General features: G+C 41.2%; 1 protein-coding gene across 8 annotated transcripts in view; it reads left to right on the forward strand.

Annotated features, from left to right (window-relative positions):
- Positions 1 to 24,587, forward strand: part of LOC134619949 (plakophilin-4-like) — a 69,310-nt gene that overhangs the window by 7,274 nt on the left and 37,449 nt on the right. For 6 of the 8 annotated variants that reach the window (XM_063465747.1, XM_063465745.1, XM_063465748.1 and 3 more), the window contains 5 exons: positions 15,228 to 15,340; positions 16,942 to 16,976; positions 17,546 to 17,662; positions 19,462 to 19,616; positions 23,742 to 24,243. In XM_063465747.1, coding sequence (XP_063321817.1) covers positions 15,228 to 15,340; positions 16,942 to 16,976; positions 17,546 to 17,662; positions 19,462 to 19,616; positions 23,742 to 24,243 — 922 coding nt within the window. Of the gene's footprint in view, positions 1 to 13,440; positions 14,247 to 15,227; positions 15,341 to 16,941; positions 16,977 to 17,545; positions 17,663 to 19,461; positions 19,617 to 23,741; positions 24,244 to 24,587 lie in introns of those variants that run through there. The other 2 variants (XM_063465752.1, XM_063465749.1) reach the window with 2 other exon arrangements.

The following is a 24,587-nucleotide window of genomic DNA, read 5'->3' on the forward strand; positions in this document are numbered from 1 at the left end:
GCCAAATGCAAGATGCTGGGTAGGTAAAATTAAAAGAGAACTTTTTATTGGTTTCTCCAAGAATCCAGAAGTACAGCAAGTCCACGAAGAAATAAAACATGAATTTGCAAAAGTAGCAAGAAGAAGAATGTGAGGTCATTTCTTAGGGAGCAAACTAAAGATCTGACAAAGACAAAGGGAAACATGAGACTGTACACGCTCTCTGGTCTAAAGAAACAGGAGCAGGTGGAGACGGTCAAACACGGGTGAAACTAATGAGGGCGGGCAGACGGTCATGCAGGAGGGAAAGAAACAAAAGCAAGAAGACACATGATGAGACAAACCTACAAAGGCTAATAACTAACACTAAACACGACAGAGACGGTGCACAGTGGAAACACCAAACCAACCAATATAACAGGAATGTTGGGCATTTGTCTTCCGTTGTTCGAAGTTATGTCACATCTGCTGGTGCTGCAGCTGGGTTGAAGACGTGAGCGTACATTGATCATGTTGGTTGTCGTATCGCCATTTCAATGATCTGTGCAGAGACTCTTTGATAGGGAGTTGCTGCAGCAGCTGGAGAAAACTTTTGGAAGAGTGTCTTTTTTCTAACGTGGAGGTTTTGGCTTAATGGCGACGCGTGTCTTTCAGAAGAACACCACAGCGAGTACCCTCTCCCTCAGCACCTGGTTACTTAGTGACATTGCTATGGTGATGTCCTTGCTTGTGCACAATACGACCAACGTGGTGACCATAACTGGCTCTAGATGCGAGGCTTGTCAGTTCTGTTGGTCGACTTTGTCGTTGTCCAGTTGTCCTACGATCCTGTCTAAGTCGTGACCCAATGGGGCAATCTTGACTTTAATAAAAGCTCATGAAGACCCTGCCAGACAAATGGCATGTTAGACAGTAATGCTAAAGGTGTGTAAGGGGTCATAACAAAGCCTCACCTCTAACTCTGAAGGAAATGTTTCTACAGTCAAAACTCAACCAGACTTTACAGCTAAATAACCAAAACTTCAATTAATCGAACATCTTGTGTATCAGTAACTGTGAGACTAGCTGTAAAGTATCTTTTGTGTTGTCTGTTGTGCCTCAGGATAATTGGAAATAAATGCACTTCCGCAGGTCCTTGTTTACCAGTGGCTTTGTAATATACTGTAAGAGCACAGCATCCCTGGCTCACTTTCATCTGGAGCTTATTTGTTCAACCTTTCAACTCACAAGGTTTTCATTATTCAAAGGTAAACTTGAAACACTGATTTCCTGAGTGACATTAGAGCAACAATTGCCACAAGAAGCAACACTGAAGTCTTTGAGCCCCGACATTGTGGAGAAGGTCAGAAAATGGGTAGAAATATTGTGTGTCTTTGACACTCGAGGCTGCTTTTTTCACTTTATCTCCTTCCAACACCTTTTACAGACTTAGCAGCAGTAGTCACAGAAACCAGGAAAAGGATCCTTTGTATGTTTAATATGAGCTCTTTGTGAAAAGTTCACATGAGCTGTGAAAACCGTCAAACAAAACTTCACATTATTCTGCAGTTTAGGTTTTACCACCCACAAGAGCAGAAGAGGTTCACCGGGGGAGCCAATGAATATGAGGCTATGAAGATTTTATGGAAAAGGTTAGACAAACACACTCAATGTGTCTTCTGGTTAGACAGCATATGTTGATGTGAGAAATGGATAATTAGCAGCTAACAAATTAGAAAGATTCCCCCTGCAACATTCAGGACGACTGCAGCCTAAACTTGGATGTTGCTGGAGAGCGAACGTTTATTGTGTAGCTCGTCTCAGGCTGTTGAAAAGTCTGCGACCAGAAAATATAATCAACTTGCTTCACTCTTCTCAGCGTTGGCATGCAGGCAGCAGTGCTGCTGAAGCATCAAATCTACCGCCTGCAGTTCCTCCACAGAAATGTCAAATTAGACGTGCTAAATAGAGCACATCAGTTATTGCCTTCCATTGTGTTTAGGCCCTGATGCCTTTCCACTTTGCTCTCATTTAGCCCATTAAAAGTAGCAGAGTGATAGATGTGAGCAGGGAAATACCAGACCTGCAAAAGTGGCAACTTGTGAAACCCAAAACCGCCCCGGTGTGTGTCTGTGTGTGTGCGCGCAGTTTAATTTTGTCACTTCTTCAGCAAACACGGTGAGACTGATCAGATGTTGAGACAACAGCCTGCAGCAAAGTTGCTCCAAAATGAAAGATGAGACTTCTGTAGCTCCTATCGGCATCAACAAAGAAACAGACCCCCTGATATCAAATCCAGAGAGTCTGCAGATCTGCTGTAATGTACATTTGTAATAAGCAAAAGTGCTGCGCTGTGAGATCTTGTACTTGTTTGGGTTGAGACTGAAACTGCAGAAGTTCTGGAAATAGTGCTATTTTCGCATTTACATTGTACTGAAACTCCCATATACATTTCACAAAATTTAATGCTTTACTTAACGTCATACAAATAAATAGAAACATGGGCTTCTAAATATTAAAGCTCCAATCAGCGTTAAGTAGCAGAGCACAGTAGCATCTCCGCTAACCCAACTGTGGTTTGAGAGAAGTCGTGTCTTTAACTGACTCACTGCACGTTCAAAAATGTTTATAAAATCCAAAAACTGAAGAAAGTTTTCAATAAGTCAAAAATAACTGTATCAATTCTGACTTTATGTATTGCTATATAGCCAGATTTTAGCGGTTTGCTGGTCTGGAGCATTCAGGTGTGTGTTAACACAATGTTACAGTCTTCTCAGGAGTGGATGTCCCAGCAATTTAACTCTTAAGGTCTGAAGGTCAAAAAACCCAAGAGCTTAAGGTAAAGATAATGATAGTTCAATTAGAAAAAGACTGAACAAGTATGACTTGTTTAGAAGGTTTGCCAGAAGAAAGTCTCTTCACTCTAAACAGAACATGCAATAGTTACATCTGAACAAACCACAAGACTTGTGTCCTTTATACAGATGAGACCACAGTGCAGATATTTGGCTATAATGCATAAAACCAAACACAGCACATCATCACAAACGCGTCATACCAACAGTAGCACGGTGGTGGTGGAGGCATGATGATTTGGGCTTGTTATGCAGTCACAGGACATGGACAAACTTTCAGTCACTGAGTCGACTATAAACTCCTCTGTACACCAAAGTATTCGAGAGACAGATGTGAGGACATCTGTTGAATAGATAAGGCTTGGCTGAAATTAAATAATGCATCAAGAATATGATACCAAGCACAGCAGCAAATCTCCAACAGAATGACTGAAAAAGAAAAGAATCAAGGTTTTGCAGTGGTCCAGTCAAAGGCCAGACCTCTAGCTGATTGAAATGCTGAGGTGGGACCTTAAGAGAGCTGTGCATGAACCCCAATGAAATGAAGCAATGATCCTAAGAAGAGTGGGCCAGAATTTCTCTACAGTGATGTGAGAGACAACAGTCCTACAGAAAATGATTGCTTAAAGTTATTACTGCTAAAGATGCTTCTACAAGCTACTGAATCATGGGGTGTACCTGTCTGAATCTTTTCATCGTTATCTGCATCGCCTGTAAAACTCAGGTATAGGTTAACTCTTTCAAACTACACAGCTCAGTGAAAACATTGTAAAATATTCAAACTCCTCCTGGTGTAAGCTATGGGCTACTATATCAATACCAGAATGTTTTATTCTCTACCAAAATATCCAGCATCAGTAGAGCTCTAGGCTTGATGAATTCACACATACATATGAAAGCTGCAAAGCTCTTGTGAAAATAAAATATTCAAACCTCAAACTCTTCACAGTGTGAACCTGTGATGCTGGACTCTCAGTGGTTTTAGCACGGTCAAGCAGGTCAGTAAACAGTGAGTCAGTTTCATCCTGTTACTGAACGCAAAACAAGCATATCTATCACTGTTTAGAAATATACAGAGATTCTCTTAATTTCAGCTTTTCTGCTGGTATAACAACCCCCATCGGAGAGTTTACTTCAAGAGGAAACAGCATCTAAAAAAGGATTCCAGCTCCGGCAAACTCTTATATATGTTCCCCTGCTTTAATCATCTTTATGCAGCCTAGTTTGACGGCATGTTTTTTCCCCTCGTCATCCCCCACCCCGCCCAGCGTGAGAACTGCCGCCTTAGCCGACAGTAGCAGACTGTGCGGGGCAGCTCCCAGGTGTAAACGCAGGGTCCCACTGAATGAGCGTGCTGCATGGCGTGCTGAAAAAGAACATGCTCAGCAAATCTCATCTCAGGATATATAGAGGAGGAGAGAGAAAAAAAAGGCCAATAAAACAACAACAACTGGGCCACATCAGCGCTCTGCACACTCGGGTTGGTTTCAGAGCCAAAAGACCACTCTTTGACGTCAAAGTAAATTTACAGCGCAGATCATCTGGGCGTGCATGATTGACAGCAGCCGCCACCGTGACCGCTTTCCCTGCTTCGCGTGACCTGCAGGGTCACAATCTGAATCTGCGGGTTTAACCAGCTCCGTCAATCCAGTTATGTCAACGTCCACCGCCTCCCTGCTCCGATGCTTCAGATGATCCCAATGATATCCGAGCCACAGTGCTGTTTGCTGTTTGTGTTGGATATCTGCCTGGATTTGAATGCATGCTCGCTGTCATGCTTTAGAAAAGGGAGAGCTCACGATGGCTCGCTGCGGCGGCCTGCCTTGTTGACTCGGGATCACGGACGCCTGAGGTTAGCAGTCTGCAGCAAAGTCAGTGTGGCGGAAGAGGACGCTGATTTCTCTTGATGTCTCGTGGAAATCACAGAGGAACATTCACGCTGGGTTACTGTTTCAGATCTCATCAGTCGGGGCTGTTCTTTGCATTTCCAGGAGTTATTTACTCTCTTATTGAACCTCAGCTGCCTGCACCTGTCTCATCTGCTTAGTTACTTGTCAGAGCCCTCGCAGAACGACTCACACAACTTGTTGCTTTCGATCAAAGGTGCCTGTTTGGGCGCACAGAAAGACTGCAAATGTTTAAACCCATATACGGGTTGCATGTGTGGGTGGAGAGAGAGAGAGAGAGATGGAAAAACAAAAGTGGATGCATAGCATTCTGGTTTATTGAGGCTACTGTGGGTGTAGCAGCTGGTATCTCTGCTTCTCCTCTGATGATTTCTTTCTGTGCCTCGAGAAAGAAACAGAAGTCCCATAATGAAAATTTACTGCCACGTCTGACATGTCTCATTACGTCACTGACCAAATGATGGCCAGACGTTTGTGAGAGCAAGAATAAGTCTTCTCTGAGCGGTCAAATGAGCCTGAAAATCTTCAAGCTGCCTTTTTTAACAAACTCTTTAAGATGGCGAGTTTCAGCAAAAATCAGCAGCGTGTCACAGCTGCACAACTAGGCCGAACATTTCACGGGTATCACAGATGCAGTCCCGATAAACTGAACTGCCGGGCTATGATTAGACATGGCGAGAAGGAGTGAAACACAGAGGTCTGCGGTTGGTGTCACTCCAGAAAGGAGAGAAAAACACTTAGTGACGCCTCCCAATAAGCCGTGGCGAATCATCCAGTGGCCCCCAGCTGGTACGAGACATTGCCTGGCACAGCTTTGCATTGGCCTGGCAGGGCCAGGCGTGCTTCCAGACATCACGAGGTGACGGGCGCACGGCACCGATGCAGCTCTGTTTGCCCCTCGAGATGTGCCGTGACGTGGCGAGGCTGAGATAAGGAGGGCTGTGTGCTGCTGCCCTGTCTCTGTGCTGCTCCAGAGTGATGTAAGGAGATGCAGGAGCAGAGGAGGACAGTCAGCACTGATGCTCTGAATACATGCTGCATATTTTAAGAGTACTTATTAGGTTTTCTTATCTTTTGTCAAATATGTGTTGCAGTGTTGGATGTTAAGAGATAAAAATATCAGCAGTAACTATAACTCTGTTGTCAAATGTAGATCGAAATTGGATTATGTTTTCTCAGAGCAAAAATCTGCAAAATAATTAAGCATATGTGTATAAAAATTGTAAGAAGGAAAGTAAAACACACATCATACTGCACGTAGAAGTTTACATCCACTCATCCTGGGCATGAATGTCACAGTAATTTGGGGCTTTTAATAATTTCTTTGAAATTTTCGTTTTCCACCGTGGAATGGTTGTACTGCATACATCTTTACTGACTTTAAAAATGTTTTAAAAAGAATTGGGTGCACAAGTTTAAATTTATTTTGGATTTTCTCTAATCCAATCCATATATACATACATCACCACTACCCGTTGAAGTCAGCACTTTAGAAGACCAGAAGTTTAGCGTTAGTCTGCTTTATGCATAAAGCAGTCTATGTTTGGGATCATTATCCTGTTGGAACATCCAGCTGTGTCCAAGTGTCAACCATCTAGCTGTTAATAATAAGGTTGAAGAATCTGGAGGTACCACTGGCAGCAAAACAGCTCCAGAGCATGATGCTGCCACCACCATGCTTGACAGCTGGTACAGTCTTCTTAGGTTTAACCCTAGAACACTATCGCTATAAATAGTAACACAATCACTAATGCCGGGTGATTTTTACCCGATATAATATGACCAACAAAAAAGTACTTGTCATCAAAATATATCAAACACATGACAAATCAGAGTGGTCAGCTTTTACTTTCAACTGTGCCATGTCTAACAAAATGAAAAAAAGTGTCATGGGGGGATGCTAAAATAATGCTCCGAAATTACAGAAAAATCTGGAATTCAAGAACAAAAAATTCCTAAAAAAAAAAAAAATGACGCTGGAAAGCTGGTCTTTGATACACCCATTCCTGGGACATTTGAGACTTCCCTGGTGAAGGCACAATCTCCTCGACACACTAACAGCTGCAGGAGAAAGAAATCATGTAAATTTATTTGCTCGGGTGAAAATCACCCAGCGATAGTGTTCTAGGGTTAAAAGCCTCAAACATATGTCTTGTCATTGTGGCCCAACAGCTCAATCTTTGTCTCATCTGACCATAAAACTGCAGCCGCAAATTTTAGTCGAGCTCCAAGGTGTCGATTTTGGAGAGGAAGCTTCTTTCTTAGTCGACACCCTGGCGATTGAAAACTCACTTCATGGTTAAAAGAGAGTTTTTCATTTCTACTGTTGCCCCGTGTTTGTTCATAGGGGGTCATCTGATTTGGGGGGATTTCTTTGTATTGCTGTAGTGTCTTTACCTTACAGTATAAAGCAACAGTTATTGTGATTTGGTGGTATATAAATAAAATTCTGTTGACTTAATCTTCACTGTTGACGGCGACACTGGTGTTCCAGAAGTTTCCAGTTCAGACTTGAGCTCTGGTGGTTCCTGGGAACAACCTATCTAATTTCCTGTCATGTGTGGGTGATGGTTTGGGCTTTCTTCCAGACCTCGGACAGTTCTCCTTCTTAGATCTTCACTGTTCCTTGAACTTTCTAATTTTTCTGAGTCTTGGTCAATCTAATGAGTGCTGTCAAACAAATGCTTTTTGTGCTGCAAGCTGCAGTCAATCATGATTACTAAAGAGGAGTTAATTGGCCTTGTCAAGTTAAAAAGCTTCAGCATCACTTATTAAAAGATTTAAGTGTGAATATGTTTGTGTGGATTAAAGAAAATGCAACATATATTCAAACTTGTGCACCCAATTCTTGTTTTTTAAAGATATACAATCATTCTACCTGGGATTACTTGGAAAGATTACTTCAAAGAAATCTGTAAATCTGAAAACTCTAAAGACCTTCCAGGGAGGGAAAAGGGCATTCGATGATCTTTAGGACAGCGGTGATGACTCTCTGTGCATTTTTCTCTCTGTACAGCTGGAAAAGATGCTATCAGTTTTTGGGTGAGGTGGTTCTCCCTGACTATCATCAGAAAACAAAGTCTGTTAGGTCCACACTGCAGAACTTCCAATCTTATGGAATTTCATCAACACAAAGGAAACATATTTATTGTTTCTCTATAAGCAGTGAGCCAGCTACGCATGATAGAGGCAAAATCCCAGAGCTGTCAGAGTTCACGGCTCCGATGAGACTTAAAAGACTTCCCATTACAGATATCACCCTTCAACTTTCCCAGTTGAACACATTAAACATGCATGCGAGGTGTCATCTATCCAACTATGTGGCAACCTGCTTACTTTTCAATAAATGTAACTTTGAACTTTGGATAAAGAAAGGCTCAGATTTCAGATTTGATTCTGTCATAATGTTTTTAAGGGGATTTTGGAAATCTATTTTTATTGCTTCATAAATCAGAAAATACTGTCAACAGCCAGAACAGTAACAGGTCCTAATTGTGTATATATTACATCCTAATTGTGTGTGTGTGTGTGTGTGTGTGTGTGTGTGTGTGTGTGTGTGTGTGTGTGTGTGTGTGTGTGTGTGTGTGTGTGTGTGTGTGTGTGTGTGTGTGTGTTACTACATCGGTAGTAAGTGAGACTTATTCCCGGTGGGTGTTGAGCTACACCTAGGCTGCCCTTTGTCACTGATTAAGAATCGGTGAATTAAGAATTTCGGCTTTTTATGTGGTTCCTTTGGCTTCATCAGGTGGTGGCCTGTAGCTCACACTGAGGTGTTCTTCAGCCGAGTGCGAAGTGGCAAGAATGAAAATCAGCACCTCCGAGTCCAAGCCCATGTTTCTCAGCTTGAAAAGGGTGGAGCGTGCACTCTGGGTCAATGACAAATTCGTGCCTCAAGTAGTCAGTTGGGAGATTGACAGATAGATTGGGGCATCTGCAGTGATGTTGACGCTGTACCCGTGTTTTTTGTTCTGAAGAGAGAGCTGAGTGTAAAAACGAAGCTGCCAACTTATTTGTCAGTCTACACCCCTGCACTCACCTCTGGTCATGAGCTCTGTGTAGTGACTGAAAAAATGAGATCGCAGACACAAGTGGAAATAAGGTTCCTCCACGCAGTGGCTAGACTCACCCTTAAATAGGCTGAGAAGTTCAGTCATTCAGCAGGGACTCGGAGCTGAGCTGTTACTCCTCCACATTGAAAGGGGGCAGTCAAGGTGACTTGGGCATCTGACTAGGAAGCCTCTTGGGTGCCTCCTAGACTAGGTGTTATAGGCAAGTCCTACAGGAAGAATGTCCCAGGGCAGAGACAGGACATGCTGGAGAGATTAAATCTGTCAACTGGTGTGGGAATGCCTACATGTCCTCCCAGCTGAGCTGGAGGAGGTGGCCGTGGAGAGGGAGGTCTGGGCATCTCTGTTTAGACTGCTGCCCCCTTGACCAGTAGAAGAAAACGGATGACTGGGACTGGAAAAGAGCAAAGTGAACAGAGTCGATCCATTTTAAACATGGCAAGAGTTTAAAGCGTTAGATAGATAAAGGTGTGTAAATGTGAGTGAAAAAGGTCAGGCTTTAAACTGCTCTGAATATTTGCTTTTTTCTGACTTATACAGTCATCCTCATTGCAAACCAAACTTTGAAAGTCAAACTACAGTTTTCCTTTAGAACTTTCTGGTGGCAGTATTTTCCATTTCAGTTGACCTTTATCATATTTCCCTCTCCTGTTCCTATATACAGGAGAGAGAACTATATAGATACTGTTTAAAGGATATTATGAGTGTATGATTAAATCCTCCATTATGTGATGTAATAAGCAGCTTATGAGCCCAATATTTACTGAGCTGAGATGTCCTGCTGAAATCTTTGTTGCTGCCAGTATCACTGCTGTCAGTCCTCATGTACCATTTACAGTTTGCTGGGTGTGTGCTGGTGCCTTAAAGAGATAGGAGGTAAAAAAGACGGGCAGAACCCGGAGACGTACAGCGTGCTGTAGAGCTGGAAATGAGCACAGCAGGTTCCCTTAAGGCACCGTGTCTGAATGACACACGCCTATTATATTTGAGCTTCTCTTTTGCTGTTGTCATTACCTTCCTCTTAATCTGAAACTTGTTACTTTTCTTTATAAACCTCTCAAGGTTTTTCTCAACATCTGCAAATCACTAATTTGCATTTACTTTTGTTTGATTGTATTGCATTGTTTTACCGTTATTGTGTGAACTTTGTATGATATTTTTAGTTTCTCACCCGCTTTTATTTTTTATTTTTCATTCAAATTTCCTGCATGACTCACCTTGGAGCACCATCACACCAACTTGTGATAAACCTCTTGTACTGACATGACAGTTCTTTAAAAAAATGTATTGAAATAAGCTCTGCGTGGCTGGATTTAAACCAAAAGACCATTTTTCATGTTTGCATGATTTATCATTATTATTAACATTTTGTAATAGTTTGTAGCAGCAAGCTCTGAGCTGCATTAGCCCCATAAGCCTACAAACATCTACTCAATTAGCTTGGAAGGGAGCAGCAGAAAAACCAACACTTATTACTGCTGCAGAATTAGCCATGTAGCCGATTTCCTTGTGGGAATTACTGAATTTTTATGTTGCCCAAGCGAAACAGTCCCCTGTCTAATATCGCCTGGAATGCTTTTTAAGTTGTTCGAATTAATGCCTTTTAACAGATTTCATTTCTGTGAGTTTACTTAGATTACAGAAGCAAACATGCTAACTCTGAAATCCAGCCAGCTTTGTTTCTGCAGTCAGCTGTGATAAACACACAGACTTTTTCAGTCCACAGCAGAGGAGACCGAAGAAAAGAACCAGCATGAGGAGACCATTAGCTAAATCTCTGTACACCATCTGACTAAAGAGACTGTTAAGGCTCCGTGCATCACATGGTCATCGCTGACCCAAATACAGAAAAGCTTTTATTAAGAGATGTAAACAGATGGAGAGCTGCCAGCGTGGATTTAAGGGTCTTTTGTTTTGTTTTTGTTGTTTTTTTTATGAGGGATTATGATTTGAAGGACTTTCACCATACTGTACTGGTAGGATGGGTAGATACAGTAATGTCCAAAACTCTTGAGCCATCCCTCATTTCTCCTAAGTTGCTAGAAAAATGTGAAATGGGTGCAGTGATTTATTGAACCATGTGGATTCAGAGTTTCTAACCAGGTTGAAAGTCAGTGTTCGGTACGACCACCTTTATTCTTCAACAGCCTGAATTACACTTCACTTTAACAATAACTGAAGTAACTAAACCCTCTAACTCTTCAGGAGCTGCACAATGCTGTCACATAATACAAGTAAAAAAGTGTTTTCTACCTGGGTGTTGTATCTTTGGTTGAGCATTTTAAGCAGCTGCTTAAAGCCTTGATTTCCACCATGTAATCAAATGAGTGTTTTCTATCCACTGTTTGCTCTTCCTGTCATATGGAGGACAGCTAATGAGTGCTCCAGCAATGGTCGGTGGAGTCATTTGTTAGATTTTGGATCAACAATTGCTAGCATTTGTAATCGATGGTGTGTTTTGGGGTCAAGTGGTGAAACACATTTGTTGTTTCCACCTTTAGCAAGAATAGTTTTCTTGCATATTTTGCAAAGCATTGTGTTTTGTTGGAGATTGTTAAAGTAGTTCTTATTTTAGGTACTACACAGGTGGGCAGATTGATCCAAACATTGATGGGATCGATACCAGTGCTGATATTGGTATCATATACCAATACCAGCATATCGATCATAGAGTCGATATTTTGGGTCGATGTTTGTTTCTAGCCTCTAAGTTCAGTATGTAGCCCACTTAATTGTGTTAAGTATATACACTACAGGGTCAAACGTTTGGACACACCTTCTCATTTAGTGGTTTTTCTTTATTTTCATGACTATTTACATTGTAGATTCTGAAGGCATCAAAACTATGAATGAACACATATGGAAATACTTAGTAAACAAAGTTTTGATGCCTTCAGTGAGAATCTACAACGTAAATAGTCATGAAAATAAAGAAAAACCAATAAATGAGAAGGTGTGTCCATACTTTTGAATGGTAGTGTATATATATGCTTTTAGAAATGAAAAATATACCTCAAACTTGCACTATGAAAAATGTCGGAACCGTTTTCTGTAGACTGTCACCTCTGTTTTATTCTTAGTCTATTGCACATTTAAACAAAGTGACCCAAAGTGCTTTAGGGACAAGCACATTTTCCTTCCAGGTCTCCAAAAAATCCAGTTTCTAAATAAACGAAAGCTGAAAGGAAATTAAAGATGATGATTAAATCATGACACACTGTTCTGTTGGTACAGACAATACTGACCCTGTATTTACTTGGTATCGGATTGATGCCAACTTTGTACTATTGCACAGCACTAGTCATCAGACACACCCCCTCAAACATGTCTGCGCTTGTGTCATTGCTGTGGATGGATTTAAATGCAAGGCCTCTCTATATCATCAATTTCATACTATTTCATATTATGCTCTTATTGTATGACATGGTCTGTGGTCTAATATGTGATATCAACATATATTAGACCACATAGGTCTGTCGTAGTTCAGTATCACCCAAGGTCTATATGAACTATCATCTGTCATCCATTATTCTTTGTTGATCCACTTAGAAAAAAAACATGCCACTGTAACGAAACTGGTTAAAACTTCAATAAAATTTGATTTATCCAGAAGATAATGAGTACTTTTACTTTACTTACAGGCATGCTGAGGTCCTTTTACCTAAGTAAAGCATTTGAATGAGATACAGTGAGGGTTTTTTTTTTACCCAAACCACAGGTGTCATAATGAGCTGCAGCTATCAGCTCTTTTGGTGCCTCTGAAAATTTCTTGGATTAGTGAACTGCTGAATCACAGTGACGTTTCCCTGTGAAGGTGTGTTTTTTTCCAGCAGGCCAGTTTTATATTTAGACATTATTTGCAGACAGCTAATTCTCCAGTGGACCTCCGTGATGACACCAGCTGTGGTTCCTGGATGATTTATGGAGCAACTGGGAAGCTTCTGTATTATTTTACAGAATACAAATGAGCTAGTGCCAACAATACCTGCTATTCAGTCAAAGTCCACAAACATCTGCTCCAATTTCATAAACTTGAGCAAGGTATTGGAACCCAACCATCTATTGGGGATGGCAGTGAACTGGGTATATTTAAATGCTTTGGTGTTTCAGTAGTCAAAATTCTCCAAAACACGATCTACTGACAAAATCTTGTGGACATTTTGAACTCAACATCACATTTTTCTGTGTTTAATTTCATTTTGCAATCATGCAAATCCCTAATTTTAGTTAAAAGAGTTATTTTACTGCTCCATAGTCACAAACTGGATGGGTTTTTAGGGGAAACTAGAGGACATGTGGCCGCATGTGAGCCCCATTAACCTACAATACACATGATTATTCATCCCTTGTTTAGCAGGTGGTGCAGCCTGAGGAGCGAGGCTGGAAAATCCAGTTTTCATATTTTAATGATGTGTAACTATCTAGACTGTTTTGATGAGATTTGCCTAGTTTGGTAGACATTAGCTGTAGAAATGTCTGTCTTCTGTGAAATATAATTGAATTAAATGACACTCATTTTGTGAAGCTCAAAGCGGTAAAAGAAAAAACACAAGTTGCTTTCTGTCCTTCCTTCTAAGGTATTTTATACACATTGCACTTTACTAAATACTTTAAATCGTTGTAGTTTTGCAACAGTGACTGTCATCTGTACTTTTGTTGTACATCATAACGAATATTAAAGGTGCAAAACACCGAAATTCGTTATGCAACAGCATGTTTAACCATTAGGTTTACAGTGCAGATTTCTTCTTTTTCTTCTTCTCGCTCCTTTTAGGAGTCTGCACAGGAAATCATCTGCCTCTATCTCCCCCTGTCCCTACCATCCTCCTCTGTCACTCCAACCCTCTGCATGTCTCCTTCACCACATCCATCACTCTCCTCTTTTCCTCCTGCCTGGCAGCTCCGTCTTCAACATCCTTTATCCAATATATCCACTATCCCTCCTCTGCACATGTGCAAAGTATCTCAGCCTTGTCCCTCGAACTTTGTCTCCGAACTGCTCGACCTCAGCTGTCCCTCTGATTAAGTCATTTCTAATCCTGTCAGTTCTGGTCACTTCCACCGTCTGCAAACCATAAAACATACCAGCTCTCACTAGCATCTTGTAAACCTTCCCTTTCACTTTTGCTTCTTTACATCTGTCACAAATCACCCCTGTTCTTGATAATCCCAATGTTTGATTTGGCAAAGATTTTAGGAGCACATTAGGACACTAGGAGTAGGCTGGCTTGGGACCCCCACCTCTAGCAACCACTCTCCAACCTGTTGGGAAATACACAGTTTTCCTTTGCAAACAGTGTTGGCCCAATCCAAAAAACAGTTTCTGTCCAGAATGTTGACTTTGAATCACTTAATTACATGTAAACTTTCCATGAAAGGGTATAAAATGTTAAATGGAATGGAATCTGGTCAAATGAAATCTACCTGATGGGTTTGCATCCAGTTTATGCCAAGCACAAGTATGTGAATGAATTAACCTTTACATTTTTACATATTTCTGTTGCGGTCTACTCAAAATTGTTGTTTTATGTTTAGTGAGAGTGAAAAACTATTTTTTTGTGGAGGCGGGGAGTCAACAACTTGTCTCCAGGCCTCCACGACTTTGGCTTAAAATACGACACGAATGTTTGCTCAGACTCGCAGGTGAACTGATTTAAATTTGGCAATCAAACACTCTCAATTGGCGCGCACCTGTGAAATTCTTTTAAAATCCTTTACAATATTATGTATATTATGTCAGTGGGGACTTTATAAAATGCTTGCAGGCTAATTTTTAAAGTTTAAATGCCACAAAGTTTGTTTCCAGCTGCTAAATTGTGAATAATTTCTGGTTTTCTTCCTCTTCTTTGAAAGTAAACTGCATTTACAGCTCAATAGATTTCACACACTATTCTGTTTATCACAACAATAAGTGGAATGAACAATAAGAAGAAAGAAAAGGTCAGCCACCACCTTGAGCAATTCACTCTAAGGGCTTAAACCCCCCAGATTTACAGATATAGTGCTGTGTCATTGTATCTATTAGTAATGTGGAATTAAAGGCTGTGCCCAGAATACTCATGATAAAAGAAAAAGGAAACATCTGTTTTCACCCTCTGTGGTGAATTTTTACCATGAAATCTACATTTTATCATTCTGTGCTTAAACCTCTGTGCTTTGCACCAAAAGTTTCAAAAATGTGTGTAATTACATTATCTGAACCAAAGGCTGTTAAAAGGTGCCGGACACACTCTTAGTGTTTAAAATCTTGAATCCCCCTTTAACAGCCTCTCAGCGAGCTCACAGACGGTGAGAAATCAGTCAAGCCGCGCAGGCTGAATACAAAATGGGTTTTACACTTAATTCTAACTGGCACCAAATAGGTCTTAAAGAAGAGGCTTAAATCGCCGCGTCATGGTGGATGTTGGGTTATAATCACTGCTGTTAATGTCTTGCCCCAGGAGCTCCAGTTCGAGCGGCTGACTCGGGAGCTGGAGGAGGAGCGGCAGATCGTGGCTAGCCAGCTGGAGAGGTGCATGCTGGGAGCCGAGTCACCAGGAGGAGACAGTAGCAGGTAGATTTGACTAAAGTGATCACATCAAGTATTTGGAACCAATATATTTGCAATTAAAAACACACAGTATCTCATGACAAAAATGCACATGACCACCTCTTATCGTTTAAGTTTTCCTTTCAACATTGGCTGCTTTTTCACCCTATTCAGCCCTTACTTGTATCTGACCATTTTCATTCAAATTATTTCAGTATTTGTGTGCCAAGAAAATTACTATCAAAGACCCATTAACTAACAAACGTGGTACATCTATGTGCAATGTATCCTTGAGTTTTTCCTTGGATGTTACTCAAGGACATGCAAGGACATATTTTTTGTTGGACCCTAGTTTCTTCAGTGTAAGCATGTATAAATGGGTAAGAAGAAGAAGGATGTTAGCATTAATATATACAGTGCAGTACTGTGAAAAAGTCCTGAGCCACCCTCATTTCTCGATCTTTTGTTAGAAAAATCTTTTGTTAGAAAAGAAACACGTCTTTTGCCCTCCACTTGTCCAGTTCCCTAAATGTGATTAAGGACAAACTGCAGACCACGCTGAGATATGCAAGTTTTCAGGTAATAGCTTTTTGTGAATCACCTATTTTTTGCATCTGTTGGTTTCTATTTTATTTCTCTCAACTTTGTTATCTTTGGCATTCTTCATAGATTCAAAGAAAGAAAACAGAACAAATGATGTGATTTTGTGCAATGTACAAACAAAAACAGGCTCAGGTATTAGAACTGCACTGAAAATGAGTGTAAAAGCAGCCAATGTCCAAAGAAATAGTGTGAAAGAACTTCAGTAAGTCTAGAATTATTGCTCAACTTTAATTTAACATACTTCCAAGGAACTCTGGCTCCTTGGAAGTTTTTTTTTTTTTTTTCATTTCATTCTTGTATCTGTAGCAAAACAGCCCTAATAATGCACCTATATTTGTTGTTGTTGTTATATGGATTACAGCTGGCTGTAAATCACACCCAGCTCCAGAAAGCTCTGTCAAACCACATAATGGTGAAATCTGTCTTCATGAGGAGTGATGTTCAGCCAGCTGACAGTCACTTTGTGGTGTCACAGCCAGCATACATCACTCTGAGCACAAACAGAAACCTTGAAATCCACAAAACTGCTGAATTATTAAAGAAAACTTGACACTTTATGCATGACGTCTGTAATTTTGACCCTTAAAAGATGCTTCAAGTTGTAACATTGGTCCACAAATCATAAGACAATAAGCATTACAACATCTAGTGACCTAAACAGAGCTTTGACTTTGGTCATATTCTTAGAGGTAGTTGTATTTTTATGGGGGTTTTTCGGTGTTCATTTCAGTATAAATGATTTGTTTCCAGCTGCAGGTGTTTCCTCAGACTTCAGTCAGTCTGTGTAAAAAGTGACTTGAACTCGCACAGCTTTACTTTCTTCATTGTTCTTGTGTATTGGATGCTTTTTTTTTTCACAAGATGGTTCCCTATCCTGTTTATCTTCTTATATCTTCCCTACTGTCTTCCTTCTTCTTCCTGGTCTGGTCGGACGTAAACTATTTGACAGTGACTCTAATTTGATTTACCTCTCTCTCTGCTCTCTCGCCTCCTCCATTTCCTCATCTGCTCTGCTGCCGAAGCTCATCCGAGAAGTCGTTTGCATGGAGATCCGCAGGTATGACTTCTTTTGTTTAACCTTTAACATTATGTAATAAATAAAAGATACAAAATGGTAATATAAAGTGTTGGCATGAAGGCTACATGAAGGCAAAAAGCTTCAGTGATGCTCAGTGGAGTTTTATTCCATGCCTGCAGTACTTTCTTTTAAATGGTAAATGCAGTAGCTTCAGATAGGATGAAGTGCATATGATTAGGCCGCTGAAAGAACTTTGTTTTTTAACATGAGAAAGCTATAATAGCCTCCAAAAGGCTGAAAATTGCCAGAATGCAGCACCAGCCGGTCAAGCAAAGCAAAGCAATGTTTCTGCCGGTATATATACTGTATGTATAAAAGCTTTGAATTGGATCCATTTACTATCCTGTCACAGATCCCTTTCCTCAGATTTCCATCCCATTCTTCACTGTCATCTTTCCCCTGAAATAAAAGACGTGGTATAAAAAGAACTGATGCAGAGATGATGCTGTTGATTTGCCACACCTGTGTTTTTCAATGCGTGTGAATCTATGTGTGTGAAGTACGTGCATTAATGCTAGAGTCTTTGCATGTTTTTAATCGTACAACAGGCGGAGAGTCTCAGGGCGGAGCCACAGAGGGGTCTGGATGTCCTGGTCGTCACCTGGAAGCAGAGGAGGGACTCTTCCTGCCGGAGCCGGACCGAGCATCCCTACATGGCAGTGAGGGTCTGTTAAATATACTCAGCACACGGTTTAAACGATGCTTTAGGAAGGGACTAAAGTTCATGATGTTGAGTGCAGATTCTGGAAAACACCAGCATTTTTAGTTTAGTCTGCAGCCATACAGCAAAATAAGTACACCCTCTTGTAATCTTACATACTGGGACAAAGCAAAATCTTCTGGTCCTAAAATGATCTATATTAACAACATCACCCCTTGATTCAATAGCTTATCGAACCGCCTTTAGCAGCAGTAACTTGAATATATCTCTCATATTCTTGTGGAGGAATTTTTGTCCAAATTCGGTCATCGCAACACCTTCGTTCTTTTCTCTTTCAATCATTCTGTTGTAGATTTGCTGATATGCTTGGGGTCATTGTCCCTTTGCATGACCCAGTTTAAGCCGAGCTTTAGCTGTTGGACAGATGGCCTCACATTTGACTCTAGAATACTTTGGTATACAAAGGAGTTCATGGTCTACTCAATCACTGCAGGATACGCTTTCCTGTGGCTACAAAACAATGGGATTTTATCCAGCATGCAATATCATCTGAAAAGGATCTGATGGGTACCATCTTTATTTTTGGATGTTGATGAGCCCAAACACACTGCCAGTGCAGTAACACAAAATGCAACACTATCAGTCATGGATTGGCCTCCCAGAGCCTGGACCTCAACATTATTGAAGCAGTGTGGGATCATGTGGACAGAGAACAGAACAAAAGGCAGAAACATCCAAAGAAGAGCTTTGGATGTCCTTCAAGAAGCCTGGAGAACTATTCCTGAAGACTACTTGAACAAATGACAAGAAATGAGGGGCTCAAGGCTTTTTTACAGTACTAAGTTTTAAGGAATGTCTCTACCATACAAGCATGTAGCATTCTTCAGCTTCACAGTCAGATCCACCCCTCTCTCATCAAGTCTAAACACCAGATGCTGAGGGAGCCAAAGCTCAGCCCGAGGCTTCACAGCAGCATTTTAAGTCCACAATTCTGAACCCACACTGGACAATCTGATCACATTTAAGAGATGCCAAAGGCCCCACACTGTTTCAGATGAGTCTAAAATACCCAGAACCTGATATCCGCCTCCGCTCTGCTGTCTGAGTTTTATTTTTTATAGTCTGCCATGTTTGGCGGAAATGTTTCCCACGTAATCACTTGTGGGAGCTTTGCATTACAGCCACAGCCTGCCTAATGTCCAACAGCGGTTGGACATTAGGCATCTTCACTGGAGTGTTTGACACTTTGGTCCATCAAGCTACCTCAGAAGCTTGTGTTAAACCACAAAAAAGCTGGACGGCCAGCAAAGCGAAGCAGTGGGTGCAGCTGTGAATTCTTATATGTGCAGAACGCTTGCTGGTTTTATTCATGTTTTTAAAGCACGACGCAGAAAAAGACGCGGCCTCCTTCTCCCTCCACATTTATTATCGGTACCATTAGTAAATATGTAACATCTGAGCAGCGGTTTGAAATGTTTAAAACAAACTTGCCTTTGGTCTTATTTATATTGCATACAGCTGGAGTGCACTGGAAGTGTAAAAATATCACCCACGCTTCCTCCTCCTGGTGCTACAGGAGAAAGTAGGCCAGCAGATTGTTCCAGGAACAGCTTAATGCAGATGTCCGTGTGTATGTATTTATACACATAATATCTTTTTAACAAGTTGAAAGCCGAGTGAGATAATATGCAAATCAGCAAACCGCAGTGACTGATGTCGGGGTGGCTGTGGTTTGATCACACCACGTTCTGCTTTAATGTGTCACAAGAAGCACTGAGGCCTCTTATCGTGCTTTCCTTCCAGGCTCAGGAGGTCACTCGGTCCAGATGACCTCGTATTCTGACAGCGGCTACCAGGACAGCAGCGTCAGTTACTACAGCAACCAGAACGTAGTGCGTTCGGAGCCCCGAGCGTCAATATCCAGAAGCCCAAGAGCAGAGGGTCAAGCTTCTGGGCAGGTAAGCCTGATCTCCAAAGGGTTACATCACAAGTTACTAACCTTAGAAAGAAAAGTCTGTGAAGGTTCTCAGTCATCCAGGTCATCGTAGTCAAAGGAGTTTGCGAAGTCCAGACGCTTTTCTTTGCAAACTCCTTAGAAAGAAAAGCTCAGGGTAAGATTTTACCTCTGTGTCCACTTAGCTTTTCAGCCACATTTAGTAAGATTAAGAGCACGAAGGTGAAAACCACAAATACAAATGTGTAAAAATGTCTTAAACCAATATTTTAGATCCATCCCTTACTGTGGAGAACATAAATGTTAGTGCTTTGCCAGTTCATAAAGGGTACTACCAGAGTCAGTCCTGTATGATTACAAAATGTATGTGCCACCTTTACAGGCTATGTGACACATTTTAATTAACGAGCTACTTTCAACCACAACCATGAATCGGTATGCATAGTCACAGCTATGATTTTTACACTCATAGAGAAATGTAGCCACAGTTATAAAAGTGCAAAAATATCTATGTTAGATCACAGATGCAAAGCAGGAGAGGCATTTTCTCTCGGTGCAGTAGCATACCCATGAACTCAGCACAAACTACAACAATGTGTTGAGCTCACAATGTCCTCAACACATTTTCATTGGTTTTCCAGTTTTCCAGTGGGCTCATGCCTCAAAACTAGCTGCAAAGCTGATGAATGACCTCTTTCTAGCTGACATGAAATACAGAAGTGTCCTCCTCAGTCATGCTAGTTAATGGACAAGCGCTAAACTGTTGTTAACCAAATAATTAAAATGAGCTTGCAGTAGCTTATCAGCGATGTAGGTGTTCACGTTTTTTCTTACCAAATGTTATGAATTAAAGTAACTTGGAGTTGAGTGATATCAGGAGAACGCAGCTGAGGGGGCACAGTGACCTTTGTGCCGATGCTGCTGTTGTAGTTCGGGAACGTTTGAAAATAGAGCACGACTGTGACTGCCTGTTTTTGTAATTAGATCCTGTGTCTATTAATGTTTCAAAAGGAGTTCATGGTCCCTATATGTAAGGTATTTATTATGCTTAATTATTTTAAGAATAATATTAACTCATGATTAAATGCATCTTAATGCATTTAATCATGAGTTATTATTAATCTCTGGCTTTCTTCTACAGTGTGTCTTTTGTCCTATCTCTCTCCCCTCACCCCCAACGAGTGACAGCAAATTTGTTTCTTCCTGTTAAAGGGGAGTTTTTCCTTTCCACCAAGTGCTTACTCATAGGGGGTCATCTCATTGTTTGGGTTGTTTCTGTATTATTGTAGAGTCTTTACAGTATAAAGTGCCTTAAGATGACTTGATTAATGAGATGATAAGATGATGATTTGGCCCTATATAAATCAAACTGAAGTGAACTTGATTGATTAGCGGCTCTTTACTCTAGCAAAAATTACACCAAGCAAATCCAGTGTCAATTTTTTTAGTGTGTTAACTGGAAAGGTTGTAAAACTCGGACGAGGGCTGTTTTCAGGGAACTCATTAAAGGTAACATTAACTATAGTTCGGTGAAAGAAGTATTTGCCCTCTTCTTCATTTCTTGGTTTTTTGCATATTCGTACCACATTTGCTTCCCCTTCTAAAATCATTAATTGTGATTAATGATTAGAATCATTTAAACAGAAGCTGGATGACAAAGTAAAGCAAGCTAAAAGATCACAAAAAGCGACACGTCATGGTACGATCAAAGTTGCTCACATCTATATGTGTTATTTGCATTTCCCAAAAAACTTTGTAAACTTTTGGGGAAAAATTCTGTGGACTGATGAGACAAAAGCTTTTTGGAAGGTTTGAGTCACGTTACATTTGGAATTAGACTTACAGAGCATTTCATACCAATAGTCAACATGGCGGTGGTAGTGTGATGGTCTGGAGGTGTTTTACTGCTTCAGGATGACTTGCTGTAATTGATGGAACCATGAATTCTGCTCTCTACCAGGAAATCCTGAAGGAGGATGTCCGACCATCAGTTCGTGCCCTGAAACTCAAACTCACTTGGGTTATGCAGCAGAACAATGAACTCCAAAACACACCAGCAGGTCCACCTCTGAATGACTTAAAAATGTTTTGGAGTGGTCTAGTTAAAGTCTGGACTTAAATCAGATTGCGATGCTTTGGCATGACCTTAAACAGGCTCAAAAGTGCAAAGAGTCAAAATGATCCCACAGCTATGTGAAAGAGTCATTCCCAGTAACCACTAACACTTGATTGGAGCTTCTTGCTGCCAAGATTAGCACAACCAGTTATTAGGTTTAGGGCGTAATTACAAGCACAGAGACAGGTAGGTTTGAATAACTTTTTTTCCTTAAAAAATTTAATCGTCATTTAAAAACTGCTTTTTGTATTTGTCTAGCCTTGTTTGATGATCTGAAACATGCAAGTATGACATGTATGCAAAAAATGTTTTTAAAAATCCAGTCACAGTACGCTAAGCTAGCAAAAGCTGCTAAGAGATAGCATTTTAGCTTATAAAGTAACTACTTTCGTACTAGAAAAGGTCAAGCCTGCCTTTCAGGGGGTGGGTGTTTCAAAAATTATATAAAATCTGTCAAAAGAAATTTGACTGTAAAATCTCACGCCTCTGTCTTTGTTAGCCAAATAACAGATGACAGACCTAGCAACTGTACCAGGGTTCTGCAAATACTAAACTTTCTGTATAAATGATTGGTGTATTTGAGGTTCAGAGATTATTAGAAAGCTTGGACATAAAGGCAGTTTCAGTCAGTTTTTGATCTTTCGAATGAATGAAAGCTCTAATTAACTTTGAACCACAGCTCCTGCCAACCCGGAGGAGATGTCGGTACTAAAGCAAATTAGCGACAACATGGTGAATTCCAGCTGCTAGCGAATCATCGAGTAACACGATCAAAAGCTCCAGCGCAGGTAATTGAACCTCATGAGGAGAAATCATATTCAGGTTTCCCACATTTGAATGGTTTTCAGAGCGTTGCCACCTGAAAATATGTATTTCTTTGCTCTAAGTAATAATATTCTTTCTTAAAGTAATGACAGCTGGTTGAGGCTCGGTAATTACTGTCATGAGCTACGAAGAACATCAGCTAAACCCTTCAAATCAAAACCACTTCTACCTTGAAATGTCTCAGGCTCAAACATTATCAGCTCCTTTCTTTGTGGCTAATAATTATACGCACTTAGAATGAAAGTAGGAGCAGGAATGACAGATAATGGTGAGCCTGTTTGAATTTTCTCCTGATTTATTCCAAACCCAGCAGCCTCACTGGATGGGCTTACATGTCTCCGCTCTTAATTTCCCTTCGAGGCGTTCGAGGCTGCGATGGATTAAGGCGGCACAGATCGGCATCCAGTTGGCTGAGTCTGTAATTAGGAGACATTCTATATTTCATAAATAAGGAGAAGAAGAAAAAAGGGAAAATGTTTGTCACCATAAATCAGGAAAATTCTGTCAAGTCTTCCCTAAAAAGTGACGCTCAGTCTGAAGTGTAATGAATTAGGACGTTTTCCCAGAGGCAAGCACGTTCAGCTTCTTGGACAAATGGAAAAGATAATGATGCTCTTCATCAGACGTGATGAAGTGCGCTGTCTGAGAGTGTCGCATTACTCGTAATTGGCGAGTATATTTGCAAATGGGAGAGGCGCAGTGTGCAGACTTTAATGTTCATTTGTCAGGTATTTATTTAGAAAACCAAAATGCTGAAGTGATTAATTGTCAACACTGTTATGGGTATTATACTTGACATTTTTAGTCACAGAGGAGCAAAGAATCAAGTGAATGTTAATTAGAAATGAATAAAATGCCATTAAATGTCATTTAATAATGATGCAGGCAGGACTACTGTAATATTTATTTAATTTCAATTATCCAAAATAAGAATAAGAATTTTCAGTGTTTTTAATTGTTTCGTTTCTCTGCACCCTTCCAAGCACATTACTGAACATGATGCACATTTTAAACAGCACATAAGGGCAATTTAATGGTTTTTGCACAAACGTAATGACCTGTGAGATGCAAAGGGCACTTTAGGAAGGTGTAATAAAAATTCATGCCTCATTATCAGATGAATAAAATGTCACACTCTACTCTCTGGAAGGGTAAACTGCAATATTTCTTCTCCTCTTGGCTTCCCAGGCCTCCTGCCGGGTGTTACGGAGGATGGCCTCCCTCCCCTCCAGGAGCCAGTCTCCTGGCTGCGGCACCGCCGGCACAGTCTCACCTTCCCGCATCTCCCTGCGAACATCCCAAGGCAGCACGTATGACTCGCCCATCCTGTCTGAGCCCAAACCGCTGGCCGCTGTTTTCCCAGGCACTACCATGCCGCCCTCCTGCCCGTCGCCGACCTCCCCGACTGAGGGCACCCAGGGTAGAGGGGGTGGTGCAGGTGGAATTGGAGGAGGAGTGGGACTAGGAGGAGGCGAAAGAGGAGGAGGAGGAAGTGGAGGACGTCTGGGGTCCACCCTTTCCTTGATCGAGGGGAGGGGTTCAACGGGGTCACCGCTGCGCTCGGGAATGACGGCGGTGCCGCAGCACTACGGCTCCACCCTCCCCAGGCAGAGCCAGCCGCTGGCGTACGGCGCCGATCCATACGGCCTGTACCAGAGGAGCGCTCTGCCCCGCCCAGACAGCCTCATAGGTCAGTGTGACACCCAGCTAATAACGGTCATGCTCATCGGTACCTGAGGAAATCAGTCCCCAGAAAAAGGATGAGATTGTCAACAGTCTTTCTAATGTGCCTCCACCTTAAAAACAGATTATTAGCTTTCCTGATGAGATTTAGATGCAGCGAGTTGTCACAGATTAGCTTTAAGACTTGAGACAGGAGTAAACGGCAAGCCCGGCTGTGTCGATCGACTCTAAAGTTCAGCGATTACATGTTTTATCTTGCTTGTTTTATCCACATAAAGGTCATAATGTTACAGAGGGTTATCTGTCTGCAGACAGCAGTCTCCACTCATTTCTCGGATTAAATCAGCTCAT

This window comes from Pelmatolapia mariae, linkage group LG23 (genome assembly GCF_036321145.2).
Source record: "Pelmatolapia mariae isolate MD_Pm_ZW linkage group LG23, Pm_UMD_F_2, whole genome shotgun sequence".
Classification (NCBI taxonomy): domain Eukaryota; kingdom Metazoa; phylum Chordata; class Actinopteri; order Cichliformes; family Cichlidae; genus Pelmatolapia; species Pelmatolapia mariae.